Source organism: Cherax quadricarinatus, chromosome 24 (genome assembly GCF_038502225.1).
Source record: "Cherax quadricarinatus isolate ZL_2023a chromosome 24, ASM3850222v1, whole genome shotgun sequence".
NCBI classification, from domain to species: Eukaryota; Metazoa; Arthropoda; class Malacostraca; order Decapoda; family Parastacidae; genus Cherax; species Cherax quadricarinatus.
In genome coordinates, this window is record NC_091315.1 from 42,041,409 (window position 1) to 42,056,922 (window position 15,514).

The 15,514-nt window shown below is 36.5% G+C and overlaps 1 protein-coding gene across 9 annotated transcripts in view; it reads left to right on the forward strand.

Moving 5' to 3' along the window:
• Positions 1–15,514, forward strand: part of LOC128690958 (uncharacterized) — a 213,911-nt gene that overhangs the window by 172,927 nt on the left and 25,470 nt on the right. For 7 of the 9 annotated variants that reach the window (XM_070088433.1, XM_070088436.1, XM_070088435.1 and 4 more), the window contains 4 exons: positions 2,809–3,393; positions 4,629–4,695; positions 5,885–6,002; positions 10,799–10,933. In XM_070088433.1, the coding sequence (XP_069944534.1) occupies positions 2,809–3,393; positions 4,629–4,695; positions 5,885–6,002; positions 10,799–10,933 (905 nt within the window). The remainder of the gene's footprint in view (positions 1–2,808; positions 3,394–4,628; positions 4,696–5,884; positions 6,003–10,798; positions 10,934–15,514) is intronic. The other 2 variants (XM_070088437.1, XM_070088438.1) reach the window with 1 other exon arrangement.

A 15,514-nucleotide genomic window follows, 5' to 3' on the forward strand; every position in this document is an offset into this window, starting at 1 on the left:
CCTACATTGTGGGTGAATATCTCGGAAGTAAATCAGCGTAAATGCCTCATGTCTTCTCGCAGAGAAAGCACGAAGCACAAAGTACATACTACACTTTGTACTGCCTCACCAAGTTGACTACACACACACCTCGCTCGTGTTTTTCTATGATTTCATGCTTTAATTCAATGGACATCATCCTCTTCTTCTCAGCACTGTTCTTTGCACTTACTTTCTTAGGACCCATGGTTAGAAAAAAGAAATTTGGCAAAATAACTGCACAAAATGCAAGCACAACACAAAAGTGATGCTTCCATGGTGAGGTAACCAGGTGCACTGTTGTGGCATTTGCTGCGTCAACTAGTGGTGGCGTATCTTAATGCTCGTTCATAACTCGGATTTTGGCTCGCAATTCAAAGCAAAAAAATCAACTGAGTGACAGCTCGTAACTCGGAAAACTCATAAGTTGGGGTGACTAGGAAGTCAAGGTACCACTGTATTGGTATACAGGGTTAACAGGGTTTATAGAGTAGGATGTATATCTGTGTATATGCTAAATTTACCTTAATACCTATTAGGTATCAAAGCATTTTTAGCATTAATTTCTAGGACTCCAGAGGATGATTGTGGCCTAGCTTTATGACCACAATTTAGTTTTAAACACCTATATAGTAATAGTGCAAATTATTGTACCAATAATTACAAATAAGTTGATTATGTATGCTTTGCCAGTCAAATTGAAACAAATAGTATCCTAATTTTGATCTAAAATAAATTACAAGTTCTGGTCATTATTTGTGAATACTATTTAATAAAGAAGACCTCCTGTATGTGCAACTATAGATAGTAAAATACTTACAATCTGTAGATGGATTATATCATTCTAGTATTTCTTTAACTTGGATTATAGCAATAGCATTTTAATCTTGTGGTTTGTAAGTTTCTAGTTAAAATTTACAAAAGTAAATGACTGAAGAACTTTCAAGAAGCTGGCTTGAGTATCTACTGCAAGACTGAAATTTAATTGTAATTTTCTTAACTTTACTGATGTTTTGAGAGTGTATAGAAATTTCTTAATTTCAGCTAGTGCATTAGCTTAGTAACAACAAAAAAATAAGGTTCAGAAATATAATTTCTGGGCTTAATTAGGAATCTTTTAAACTAACCCATGATATTCTTTGTTCTTAGTGCTGAGTTGTGTTTGGCTGCACGAAAATTAACACATCATAGTGTTAAAATGTGAAAAATGCTTAAGAGAAGCATATACCTAAAAAATTAAAATTACACATATATTGGTAACTTAATACAGTACTATAGATTGATTTCAATCTGTGCCAAGAGGCACACTTGACAAATATTACACCTGAATGAACAAAGTTACAATAATTAGGCTAGAACAATTTACAAGTAACGCACAAATTACTGATGAATAAATGGAATACTTTTTGTTGCATCCTGGCCCATTATCATCTAAATATGTATTAGTCCAGATGGACCAGTACATCACCAAAATTTTAATTTCCAGTATCAAAGTCAAACTTTATTTCCAAGAATTATAGAATGTTGATTCAGGTGTGTGTGTGGATTACTTGTGAATAAACTTTTAAAAGTTCTGGTATTATTCTGGTAAAGAATTTAGTATGAATGTTATCAAAAAGAGAGCATGCCAGTCAAGGGAGAAAAAGGACTGTACAAGCAGATAGGAATACTACCAAAAGTTGTAGAGTTAATGAAAAATGGTAATAAACAAGGTTGTATCATGACAGGAAGAATAACAGCACTTTATTAGAATGAGCACACACTAGAATTATAGCAAACCAAACAATGTAGTTAAAGGGAAAACATTAGTAACCGAAGTATCATATTTGAGTAAAAATAAAATCTTTATCTCTTATTGGACATATATGGAAGTTTACAGTACATTTGGTTAGTTTTGATACAATTATAGTAAAGAGACACTTTGATAAAATTGAATGTCTAAAAGAAAGCTGCTTTTTATGCATACCATTTTTGGTAGGGGGCTGGTAACCCCTTCTCCTGTATAAATTACTAAATTTGAAAAGAAAAACTTATGTTTTTCTTTTTAGGTCACCCTGCCTCAGTGGGATGTGGCCAGTTTAAAAAAAACTTTTGGCAAACTAATCCTAGAACTTACTACAGTGCTTAATTCTAGTCATAGCATATAATTTTAGGCAGTTACAGATAATTTACATCAAATTTATCTTGGATTAATGATATGCATTTTATGGAGCAGTAAAATTATTGTGGTGAAAATATTTCACGAGTATTTATGGGCATTTACTGGTTATAACACTTAAGTAAGATTTAATGAATGCTTTTTAATAATGTTTAAGGTGTTGGCATATAAGGTTAGGGAATGTTTGGCACTTTCTGGCAGCAACTTCCAGATTTTTGGGCCTTTTTATTTGCATGGAGTTTCTGAACAAGTTGAGTTGTACATGTGGTATATCAAAGAGATACTTGGGCATCAGTAGGGTATTAGCAAACAGGAGAACAATAGGTAACAGAGGAGTATGCTAGTAACATAAGAGAGAAGAATGTTAGAAAGAAATGACTGTTAGAAAACAATTAATGTTAGCAAACATTGTAAATTGTTTGTCCTTAGATGAAATTATTTGCAGATACATTATTATCAGAAAACACAAACGGATGTCAGTAAGTGCAAAGAATGCAAGAATAATGGAAAGAATGATAGTAAACACTGTTATCAGTGTTGATTAGTAGTACAAACCATATGTCTGGAAAGTTAGTACAGTATACAGGAGATAAAATCAAAATGAACTGACATGTGCCCACCTGGCCCCACAGGTGGGGATGGAAGCCATGTTCCAGCACCAGACACCAGCGAGACTGAATCTCTTAAAACAGACACTATGAAAACCTCTCGTACTGCTAGCTCTGATTATTCCACTTTAGGACGACTTCGTAAGAATATCAATGAATTGGATTATCTTATTTCATCACTAGAAGACTCGAAGCATAAAGAACAAAGAAAAACTGAAGTTCAGAGCTCTTCGGTGTCAACCAACATCTCTGTTGTATCAAAAACAAATGAATTAAGAGTAAAAGGTGCCACGTCCTCAAAAGATTTATCTCCTGTAAAAGCAGAAACTTCTCCTGGTAATATTCCTGTCAGTGTAGTTCCTGTTGGAGATATGACTACGAAAAATAAGGAGACAGTATACACTGCTCCTGCAGAAGATGCGGTTGTAGAACATGTTATCCAGGACTCAGTAGATCCAGCAGTAGCACTGACTCTTGCTGCAGCTGAGGCCTGTTGCCTCTCCACTAGCAAAAACACACATACATCGCACCTAACCACCAGTCTCATTAAGAGAACCACTGAATCAGAAAAGAGTGCTTCACAGCAGAAAGTGCTAAGAGAAAAGAGGAGTAAGTGGGTGTTGTGTGGTGTGTCAGTGGTGCCTGTGTGGCTGGGCCCAGCTGGTAACCCGCCTCGAGTGTTCCTTCTGCTGCTACTGCCCCTGCCCTTTTTTTTGTCATTCCCTCTCCTGCTTAGTACCATTGCCCAGTCATTACATGGAGAGTTCCCAGAGAATGCATTACTCTTCTGGGAGGCAGTACAAAATTTTACAAGGCTAGGAGGTTTAAAATCACGAAAAGTCAGACTTGTTTATCAGAAAACTAAAGTAATTTAGAAGGAAGCCCTTAACAGGACACTTCATGGCTGCTGTTTATTACTCAGTAACTATAAATGCTTGGACATTTGTATTGGCTTGTATTTTATATATAAATAATGTCACTGCTTTTGTTTAGTATGGTGTTTGGTTGCCAGTTTAATTTGCTTTGGTTATCATTTGAACCAGCTTTTCATCTTTGATAAGATGTAAATTTTAATGTTTTTATAGTTATTTATGACCAATTAATGATATAATGTGTGTTCAAGTTTTAATTTTCATTTACTAAAATAAGTCTATGTAAAACATAATTTAAATGCCAAACATATGGCTTGGAAAATCTGTGTGTGTAAGTGTTAGTGTGAATGGTGTTGTTTATGTTGTGTAGCTTGCATCATGATAATGTTTAGTGTCTTGTACATCTCATTGTCTGCTTGCCATGATCACTCACTATCTTCTTCACAACTAATCTTAGTCTGAACTATTGAGCTTTGATTTTTTGGGTAATTGATTACATGGTAACATTATCTGAGTCACAGTCAACATGCTCAGCAAGTGATTAATACTCACTATCAAGGCTTAATTTTTCTCTGTCTTTATGTGCTAATAGTTTTCAGTGGTTCCAAGGTTAGGCCTGGGCTATGGTACTTTTATATTGAATATCCCAAATATATTAATTCTAATATTTAATTTCTTTATTAGTTTATAAAATATATATTTTGACACTTAACGTACGCTTAATAAAGTTAACATTTGTTCTCAATAATATAATACGTAATATAAAATAAAATTCATATATACTGTTATTTATCTGATTATATTTACCAATATTTTAATCCCAAATTATTCAGGAAAATAAAGTGCCTGTTAACCTACCATAATATCTTCCCTACTCCACTGAAGAAATTATCTTAACCAAGTCAGTATAGCTGACTGGCAAAGGCCATTGAGTTTGGTGATGCTGTGTATAATGTGTTCACTTTCCTTCAGGCACTGGCCCCACCACCACTCTCATCAATGGCACCATCACCTCTACTTCACACACCAACAAATACGAGTAAGTAGGAACATTAGCTGCTGTTTGTAGTTTCATGATCCATGTAATATAAACTGCCTGGTAAATTTTCTCCTACCCCTTCCTCTTTGATATCCAGTCACTATGTATCTTCAGTCGCCCACTCTGAGTCTTATTTTAAGCCAATTCCATCGCTCATTTCAGTCAGATTCTTAGGTAGTATGCCTCCCTTTCTAGTGACTGAGCACAAGACACTGCCCATTCAGTTATCAGAATTACCCCATGAAGTGCATAGAAGTTGTTGATTTGGGTAATTTAACACAAAATTAAATTTAATTTAAACACTGTCCGAAACAAAAACTGTAGACATTCCAGGCACTAAAACATATCCTGTGTTCATTAATCATGTCCCCAGGCCTCTCCTATATTACACTTGCCTTTCATTTTGAGTTATATAAAAAAAAGAGTTAAGATATTTCTCAGATAATGAAATATAACCAGGAATGATTGAGCAAGGTTTATGGCATTGCAATAATTGAATGAGACGTAGTAAAAACCCATTAAAAGGACCAGAGGATGTAGGGGGGCCTTACCAGTCCTCAGGAAATTCAACAGAAATAGAATGTTTCCGATATTTTGAGGCAATTTTCAAGCATACAACCAACCAAAATCATCTCTGTTTCAGTAATATATCATCCATAAAAACCATCTTAAAAACACTGCAAAGTTGGTATTTTAAACCAAACATCATGCACTGCATGGGGTAGGATTGTTTTTTATACTGTGCAAACTCTCCACACAAACCCACTCTCTCATATCTAGACCAAAATTTACCATTCACAACTTATCTGAGGAAGTTGAGCTCAAAATGATGATATGCATGAGGGACCCTGGCATCATTGACAGATTTATATGACAGGCAGTGAAAAGGTTAAATAAATTCAGTATACTGTATAAACACTGAGATGTATATACCCTGAGATATGCATACCTCTTTGTATATATCCTGTCTAGGTGTGTAGGAGGTATCCAGGTGTGTAGGTCTGAAAGTGCTAATGCATGAAGTTATGACTATGCAAGCATGCATTTACATGGATGAAGCTGTGCTTGAAGTTATGGCACCTCATCTATTTGGGGTGAGGTATACTACTGTTATGGTTACATATTCACTGGATGAATGTCAATGCCCCATAAACTCAGAACATCTTAAATCCTTTCCCTCTTCCTACAGTGGTGATGACGAGGATGCTCTGGACGACACCAAAGGTGGGGAAGTGCGCCGCATTGTGTGGCGCAACAGATTTGAGAAGACTTATGAGGCCAATGACTCTAGCCATCCACAGCCAGCGGTCAGTACTAGCACACTGCTAATTTTTTTGTTTCTAACATTGTCCTAATAAAAAATCTGCCACTACCCTGCTGGTGAGCTGACTCTTTCATGTGCACATTTGATTCTTGTAACCTCTTTACTATAAACTTTAATAATTCTAAAATTTTTGGCTACCTCTCTTTTGTATTAATGTAAAATAATGACAAGTTCAAATTTACCACTCCATAACCTCTGTCTAGTTTTAAGTATTCTGTAAGCATTAGGATTAGTCTGACTGAAATGCTCAGGCATTCTAGTGGCTTTCTTTGTTCTTCACAATATTTTATAACGTTTAACCCTCACATTGTATGCTATGTGAAGAAATAGTTTCTATTTGTAGTCTACATAGAAAAGTATGTCATCAAACCATTCTCTTTACACTTAAAGATTCAACAGATCATTATTATTGTATTATTGAAAAGAGCTTAACTTAAATGAGTTTAGCACTTGTACAATGCAAATACAGTGGAACCTTGGTTGTCAAACTTAATTTGTTTCAGATGTTGGTTCAACACCCAAAATAGTTGACAACCAAACCAATATTTCCCATAAAGAATAATGTAAATAGAATTAATCCATTTCAGACCAAAAATGACAATATAATAATTTATTAATAATAAAATTTATTAATAATAATTTATTAATAATAATTTATTAATAATAAAATTTATTAATAATAATTTATTAATAATAAAATTTATTAATAATAATTTATTAATAATAAAACTATTATCCAGAGGGCTGAGGAGGGGTTGTTGAAGTGGTTCGGACATGTAGAGAGAATGGAACAAAACAGAATGACTTTGAGAGTGTATAAATCTTAGTGGAGGGAAGGCGAGGTAGGGGCCGACCTAGGAAGAGTTGGAGGGAGGAGGTAAGGGAGGTTTTGTGTGCGAGGGGCTTGGACTTCCAGCAAGCGTGCATGAGCGTATTTGATAGGAGTGAATGGAGACAAATGGTTTTTAATACTTGACGTGCTGTTGGAGTGTGAGCAAGGTAACATTTATGAAGGGATTCAGGCCAACCGGCAGGTCGGACTTGAGTCCTGGAGATGAGAAGTACAGTGTCTACACTCTGAAGGAGGGGTGTTAATGTTGCAGTTTTATAACTGTAGGGTAAAGCACCCCTCTGGCAAAACAGTGATGGGGTGAATGATGATGAAAGTTTTTCTTTTTCGGGCCACCCTGCCTTGGTGGGAATCGGCTGATGTGTTAATAAAAAAAAAATAATAATAATGTACTAACTACTACATAAAACAATGTATAAAATTATACAGCACACAGAAACTGTAAAAATGAATACTGAATGAAAATTTAACTGAAATACTGTACATTTTTTTTAATAATTCATGTTAAGCGTTAAACCCATGTGGGTCATTCAATGCAAGGCGTGGTGGAAGCTTGATCCTCCATCTGCTCAGTCCCAGACAGACGCGTTCTCTATTTGTACTCACCTATACCTGAAATACTGTACAGTAAATGAAAATTTAACTGCCTCTTACCTGTAAGAGGAGAGCTAATGGCAAAATTCTAGCCGCTTCAAATCTTGCGGGAGAAAGGTGGTAGGCCTACATGTGAGAGAGTGGGTCTGCATGGTTAGTGTGCACAGTATAAAAACATCCTGCAGCATGCAGTGCATAATGAGAAAAAACTGAGACCATGTTTTTGGTTTAAAACAGCAACTTTGCGGTGTATTTTTGTATGGTACTTGTGGTTGTATTATCATTTTCTTGGTCTCATTTGATAGAATGGAAGATATATTACAGAAATAGAGATGATTTTCAGTGGTTTAAGACTAAAAGTAGCTTGAAATTGAGCTCAAAGTAGTGGAAATGTTCGGTTTTTGCCAATGTTTAAGAGTAAACAAATCATCTCATGCATCCAATACACATCAGCTGGTGGGTCTAATATGCATTCATGAATGCACTGATATTATTTATACAATTATTACAATTATGCAGTAGTCTGAATAACACTAAATCTTCTGTTTTTTGTGTGAATAAAAATTCAAAATGAAAAGCAAATGTAATATCAGAGGGGCCTGGAGACATGACTAATAAATAGATAAAATGTTATTTTATTGCCAGGAATGTCTGCATTGTTTATGCTGGACCCTATTTTGAAACTGGCCTTTTTTGAATTTTGTGTGAAATTGGCCAAATCAGTAATTTCAGATCACTTTATTGGGTAGTTGAAATAGGTAAATGGGCAGTTCCTTGTACTCATCCGATAGAATAAAAGGAGTTCTAGTAAAATAGCTATGAGTTTGGCTGACTGGAACAATGGAATTGGCTCAAAATAGGGCTAAAATTGGACGAAATTGCCGATGTGTAAATATCGCTGAGACTGCTAACTTTGCGATAGCTTAATTCCGTAAGTTTTCCATCAGATTTCTTACTTTTGGTCTCATTACCTTCACAAGATGCACAGCAAGAGCTCAAGAGATATTTACAGCACGTACGTTAATCGCTATGCTGACTGAGACCCACGCTGTGGACTCTGTCTGGTGATCACATGATCCAAGCGTTGTCAGTCGACAACCAAGACCATGTACAAAAACCAAATTGTTCGACAATTAGTCCATTTGACAACTGAGGTTCCTCTGTAATGTATTGCATACAATATAATGCACATTTTTGTATGTGAATGTGAAAAAATCCAAGCTTGTAAGGACATGTCTCACAAATGTTTGAATATTTTACAAATATTTTATCTGATAACATTACCAAAACTCCTACCCAAATATTCCTACTTTGCCTATTATAAATGTCTTATTACTACAATAACTAAAAGTGTGGAAATGAGTTTCTGGACTCATTATATTCTGGTGTTTTTAGATTACTACCCACAGAGATCATATTAAAAAATGGGGCACACATGTGAGGTAAAGAGTGTATTGAATGAGACTTGGTCTATGTTCGTAAATGCCACTTATTTGCAATTTTAAATAATGTGCTAATGTTAAATTAATCTACCAAGCAAAATCCCAAAATGCCCTTCCGAAGTTAGTAATTACCTCATTGATGACCATCTAAACCCAGTCTACCTATCCCCAGCTACTTCACAGATGCTTAAACCAATTCTGTTTGCAGATGATATAACTCTCATCATTTCAAATCATGATCAAACTGCACTCAACTTTCTAAAGTATCTACCTGGATCACAGCTAACAAACTCATGCTCAGTATTGACATCACTATCTGAATAACATTTGGGAAAGGGCAAAAAATGTTCATTTGAACATAAAAATAAACAACACACCAATTGATAGGCAAGACAGGGGTAAATTCTTGGGAATACCCCTTGTCAGCAAACTAAAATTTAACACACACTTCCAGAACATTTCAAAAAGAAAATTAAGAAACTGCATTCTCTCGAAAATATGCTATTATGTTTCGCAAACTTCCATGCTCAGTTTGTACTACTCTTACCTATGGTATCTGTACATCATGATCAACAACAGCTAATTGCCTTAAACCTGTTTTTACTCAGCAAAAATCAGTTCTCAGAATAATTACTTATTTAGGCTCCAAGCAACACACACCAATTCAGAAGTTAAATTTGCTTAATATATAAAATATTGATGCTTTCTAGTGTGTGCATTATGTCTAAAGGACACTCAATTTAAACACTAACTCACCCAGACAGCTGCAACAGAACACATAGACACTATGCAAGGAACAAGCATTTATTTGACATTCCATGTATGTATATGGCTAAACCTGTCCTAAAACTCCATGTGAATTAAAGGCCCAAAAATTTGAAACTTGCTGCTTGAAAATGTCTGAAGTTCCCATCTATCAACATCTTTACTAATATTGTTAAAAAACACCTGTTAAATCACACATAAATGTTATATCCATTAACTGTCTGTAAATTCTCATGCTATGATTTTACCACTTCAGTTCAACCACGCCATAAAATGCAGGTCATCAATGTGACGTAAATTCAGTGTAATTATTTGTAATTGACCAATTCATCATTTGCAACTGGTGTCATTGTACAGTGGAACCTCAAAAATCGAACTGCTCCCAACACAACCAATTATGTAAGTGTATTTTTGTAAGTGCTTTTATAAGTGTATTTTTAAGGGCCTGAAATGGACTAATCTAATTTACATTATTCCTGATGGGAATAAATTCATTCGGTAAAGGCAGTCGAACAGACTTCTGGACCGAAGAAAGTTCGATATTTGAGGTTCCACTGTACAATGGACCCCCGCATAACGATCACCTCCGAATGCGACCAATTATGTAAGTGTATTTATGTAAGTGCGTTTGTACGTGTATGTTTGGGGGTCTGAAATGGACTAATCTACTTCACAATATTCCTTATGGGAATAAATTCGGTCAGTACTGGCACCTGAACATACTTCTGGAGTGAAAAAATATCGTTAACCGGGGGTCCACTGTACTTACAATTGTAATGAATTACTCAAGCTATACTGACTTAAATTATATTCTAGGTCTAGATTTAAGTAGCATGTAAGCTGTATGATTAGTTTGCCAGAATTAATGACTGTCTTCTGATCCTTCAGTTGTATGAAATTATATATGTATTGTAATAAAAACAAAATCAATAACACAATCAACTGGACTGCATAACTACTGTAATTTCTTTGTATGGCTCATAAGAAAAAAACAACCCTCAAACCTATCTGATAAATCATTTTAGCTTAATTCTGCTAGAGATCTCACTCAGGATGGTTTTATGGAATCCATTCAGGTCAAAGAGTTCAGCAGAAAGGATATGTTGATTTGTGATGTTGCCTTGACAGATGAGCATTGAAGAGGAGTCACGTCGTCGGCAGGGGATCCAGCGTCAACAGCACCACCACCACCAGCAGACATCCACCTCTGCCTCCACCACCTCCACGCTCTCTTCCCCACCAGGACCCAGCTCGCCCCCACAGGTACAGGCACCCCACAGGTACCCACATCCCTACCTTTTACAGGTATGGGCACCCACATCTTTCCCCCAAAACCTCATTCATTCAGGTGCACACTGGGCATTGTGGAGTGCAAATTTCACTAGATATTTTTCATTGTTCAGTACCTTCCCAAATTAAAATGGAGTGATGTAGTGATGTAGATGCTCAGTAGAGTCATTTATCCGCCTGTCAGATGAATAGTATTACTATTGGTACAAGAGGTGTGAAAACATACCTCAGAAATATAATATAGATGTGATCAATAGAATCATAATGGCAGGCCAGCTATAGGCTTAAAGCCTTGTCACAGAAAATTCCCTTTCTTACCTTTCCCCATACCATCTTACAAGTGGAGAAAACTAATGACATCAGTATTCTGAAAAAAAGTTTATTCACCTGTTTACATTTCAGTTCCAAGTTTCCCTCTTCAAAAACAATGAGTGACTTATCAGATGCCCAAATTTGCAATCTTCTGATTAGAATACATAGGAGATGGAACAGTGTAAATTAATAAGATCATTGTAATCTCTAAAGCTAGTAATTAATAAAGGATTTAGGGAACAAATTTTACTTGCTCTTTAAATAATATTGGCAAAAATTAGGAAATTCTAGATTTCAGTATTTAATAAAATAATTTTTTATGTTTTGAAATCAGTACGGAATTTCATGAGTTACTCTGCCAAGTCCTTTGCTGTAGGCACACTGAAAGACTGTGTGGATAAATCACTCCTCTGGGGTTGAAGTTTGCTTGAAAATTATGTTCCTGTTTGATAGTAATGAGTTTTCCTTTGGATTCTCAGATCCTTTATTCTTCTAATGGCTGTTGACAGGGATCAGGTCTTAGCTCCTGGCCCCTCCTCTTACCTTGCCACTTGCTAGATTCACTCCCTCCTAGCCACCTGTTTCCTATCATACCTGCCCTTTAAGCTATGTGTAGAGCCTGCTTCTGCCACTTTTTCACTATAAGCATTCCATTTCCTGACCACCCTGAGACTGAAGAAATACCTCTTGACATCCCTATGGCTCATCAGTGTTGTTTAACTTCCAGCTGTGTCCAGAAATACTTTGTTGAGATGTCCCGTTGGGTTCGGTAACGTGGATTGGGTAAAGGATACTCACATAGGCAATAATGGAGTACATTGGACCCCTGCCTTACGAATGCATCGCGTTACGTTAAATCCATCATACGAAGCATTTGAACACAAAAATTTTGCCTTGTCTCACGATAAAAAACTCGCCTTACGTGATTCGTCCAGGACGCGTCCCATGTGTGGCCTCAGCGCCAGTGTTTACAAGCCAGCCAGTGCGGTCGCATCTACGCATACATTCAGTACATTTCACATTATCCCAGTGTTTTTAGTGCTTGTAACTGCAAAATAAGTCACCATGGACCCCAATAAAGCTTCTAGTGCCATCCCTGTGGTAAAAAGGGCAAGAATTAGTATGGAATTGAGAAAAGAGATTAAGGAAATGTGTGCAAAGTGGGTTGAACTGCAAACCTTTATGGATGAAAATCACCCTGACACAGCTACTGCAAGCCATGCTGGCAACCTGTACAATGACAATGTTATGGCCCATTTTAGGAAAGTCTTAAAGGAATGGGAGGTACAGAGCTCTATGGACAGATTTGTTGTGCGACAGAGGTCCAGTGACTCAAGCTGGTCCTAGTGGCATTAAAAGAAGAAGGGAAGTAACCCCGGAAAAGGATTTGCTACCTGAAGTCCTAATGGAAGGGCTTTCCCCTTCTAAACAATAACTTCCACACTCCCCCCTCCTCCCATCCCATCAATCATCACCAGATCTTCAATAAAGGTAAGTGTCATTATTCTATTCTTAGTAGAGTAGTAATTGTGCATGTCTTCTTCAGTTTGTGTGTATTAAAATTAATATTTCATGTGGTAAAATTTTTTTTTCATGCTTTGGGGTGTCAGGAACGTATTAATTTGATTTTCATTATTTCTTATGGGAAAATTAATTCTGCTAACGATAATTTCGGCTTATGATGAGCTCTCGGGGTCCACTGTATAATTAAAAGGAATATATGAGAAGTGACCAGCCTGACCTGCCTCTCTGCTCCTTATCTGTACAACTGACTCACGAATGATGCCTAGAGGTGAGTGGCGTTCAAAACATGCTAGGGTCATCTGTAACAGTGAATAACAAGTGATTCACACAGACGGTTGGTCGTGAGTCACTAGTAACACTGGTAACTGGTTACTGGTATGGTACTACTGAGAGCTCGGCGACGTTGACGTATGTCATCCCGACATACAGCTAATACAAACTAGAGATGGCAGGCGTACGGCTTGGGCTGATTCTATACAATTTCAAAGTACACAACAATTGAATATTATAACATACATAAAGAAAATATTGGAATGGAAGTGAGCGTAACTTACTGTAATGCATTACAAGGTAGTATGTTATAGCACAACTCGTAGAATGAGACTCAACATTGGGATTATGCAATAGAAGTGATACAAAAAATTTGATCAATCAGTCTATATTCAACGTCGGAAATACCCGTAAATCCACGCCTACAACGCTGCCACCAATTTGTCCCATTGGGTTCAATAACGCGGACTGGGTAAAGGGTACTTACATGGGCATAATGGAGTACTATAATTAAAACGGAATATATGGGAAGCGCCCAGCCTGACCTGCCTCTCTGCTCCCTATCTTTACGACTGACTCATGAATGATGCCTAGGGGTGAGCGGCGTTCAAAACATGCTAGGGTCAGCTGTAACAATGAATAACAAGTAATTCACACAAACGGTTGGTAGTGAGTGACTACTAACACTGGTAACTGGTTACTGGTGTGGTACTACTGAGAGAGATTCCTAAAGGTCTCACTCAGATTTGCCAGGTGAGCATTGGCTGCAGAGGTTCTTTGGCTGTTGTGATCCTCTGGCTGGCAGATGTAGTTTACACAGACTTTGTGAAAACCTTCGACAAGTGCAACCATGGTGTAATAACGTACAAAATGTGTAATGTAACAGGAAAAGTTGGTAGATAGATCTATAACTTCCTAACAAATAGAACAGAAAGAGTAATAGTAAACAGAATAAAATCTGAGGTTGCTATAATGAAAAGATCCATTTCACAAGGCACTGTACTTACCCCCATCCGGTTCCTTATACTCTTATCTGACAGACAGAGATGTAAGCCACAGCACCATGTCTTCCTTTATGGATGACACTCAAATTTGCAGGACAGTGTCACCCATCAAAGACACTGAAAGACTCCAAACAGACATCAACCAAATCTTTAAATGGACTGTGGAAAACAACATGAAGCTAAGTGAAGAGAAATTTCAATTACTTTGATACGGAAAATTCAAGGAAATTAAAACTGTATCAAAAACAAATTCCAACCACACAGTAGAGCAAAAAACTAATGTGAAGGACCTGGGAGTGATAATGTCAGAGGATCTCCCTTTCATAAATCACAATAATGTATCTAACACATCTGATAGGAAAATGATAGGATGGATAATGAGAACCTTTAAAACTAAGGATGTAAGACCATGATAATTCTTTTTCAAATCACTTGTTCTTTCTAGGCTGGAATATTGTTGTACACTAATGGCCCATTTCAAGACAGGTGAAATTTCAGACCTGGAGAATGTAGAGAGAACTTTCATGGCATGCATAAATTTGATAAAACACCTAAACTACTGAGAAAGTCCCTTGATTTGTATTCCCTGGAATACAAGACCACATCGGTAAAAGAATTTGTTGCTAAGCAAGGAGCATACTATAACAGTAGTGGGTTTGTGTCTACCATCTTTGATATTGTTTTAATGTCACCTTTACACCATTTATAAAATTTTTGGTCTATTTTTAAATGTTTATACAGTAGTGTACTGTATATTGTAATAAACAGAATAGAGGAAATCAGTTCTAATATACATTATTCAGGTATGCATACTGGTCAGAGAGCCCGTCGTAAGTCCGAGTCGTTGGTAAATGAGTAGTATATCACTAAGTGAGGAAAGGCTGTATACACTTAGAAAATCTTAGAGAGACTAGTCCCAAATTTGCACATGAAAATCACTCCCTATGAAAGCAAAAGACTTGGCAGGAGATGCAAAATCCTCTCAATGAAAAGTAGCAGTGCCATGAGTACACTAATCAAATCAAATCAAAGTTTATTCTCGATAAGGATTACAATGCGGGGTTTACAGATTTTGGTTATTGTGTGGTTTACATGTAATAAAATACTAATTGCAGAGGGGGCCACTAGAACACCTAGCATGGCTAGGCATTTCGGGCAAACTTAGATTAATTCTTAACCCTAAATTATTACAAATTGTGGAGTAAGTTGACTAAATACTAAGTGACTAAATACTAGTTTGTGAGTTTAGCAATGTGAATGCTTTTGTTATGGCACAATACATAGTTTCTATATTGGAGTATCACAGGCAAACTTGTGACTAGTTAGGAATCATTATTTTAAGATTAAGATACATATTTCTGTGCTTATGGTCAAATGGGTGAGTGAGTGAGTGAGTGTAAGTGTGAACCACCAGGTGGTTTTTATGTAGTTAGTTGACAGGGTG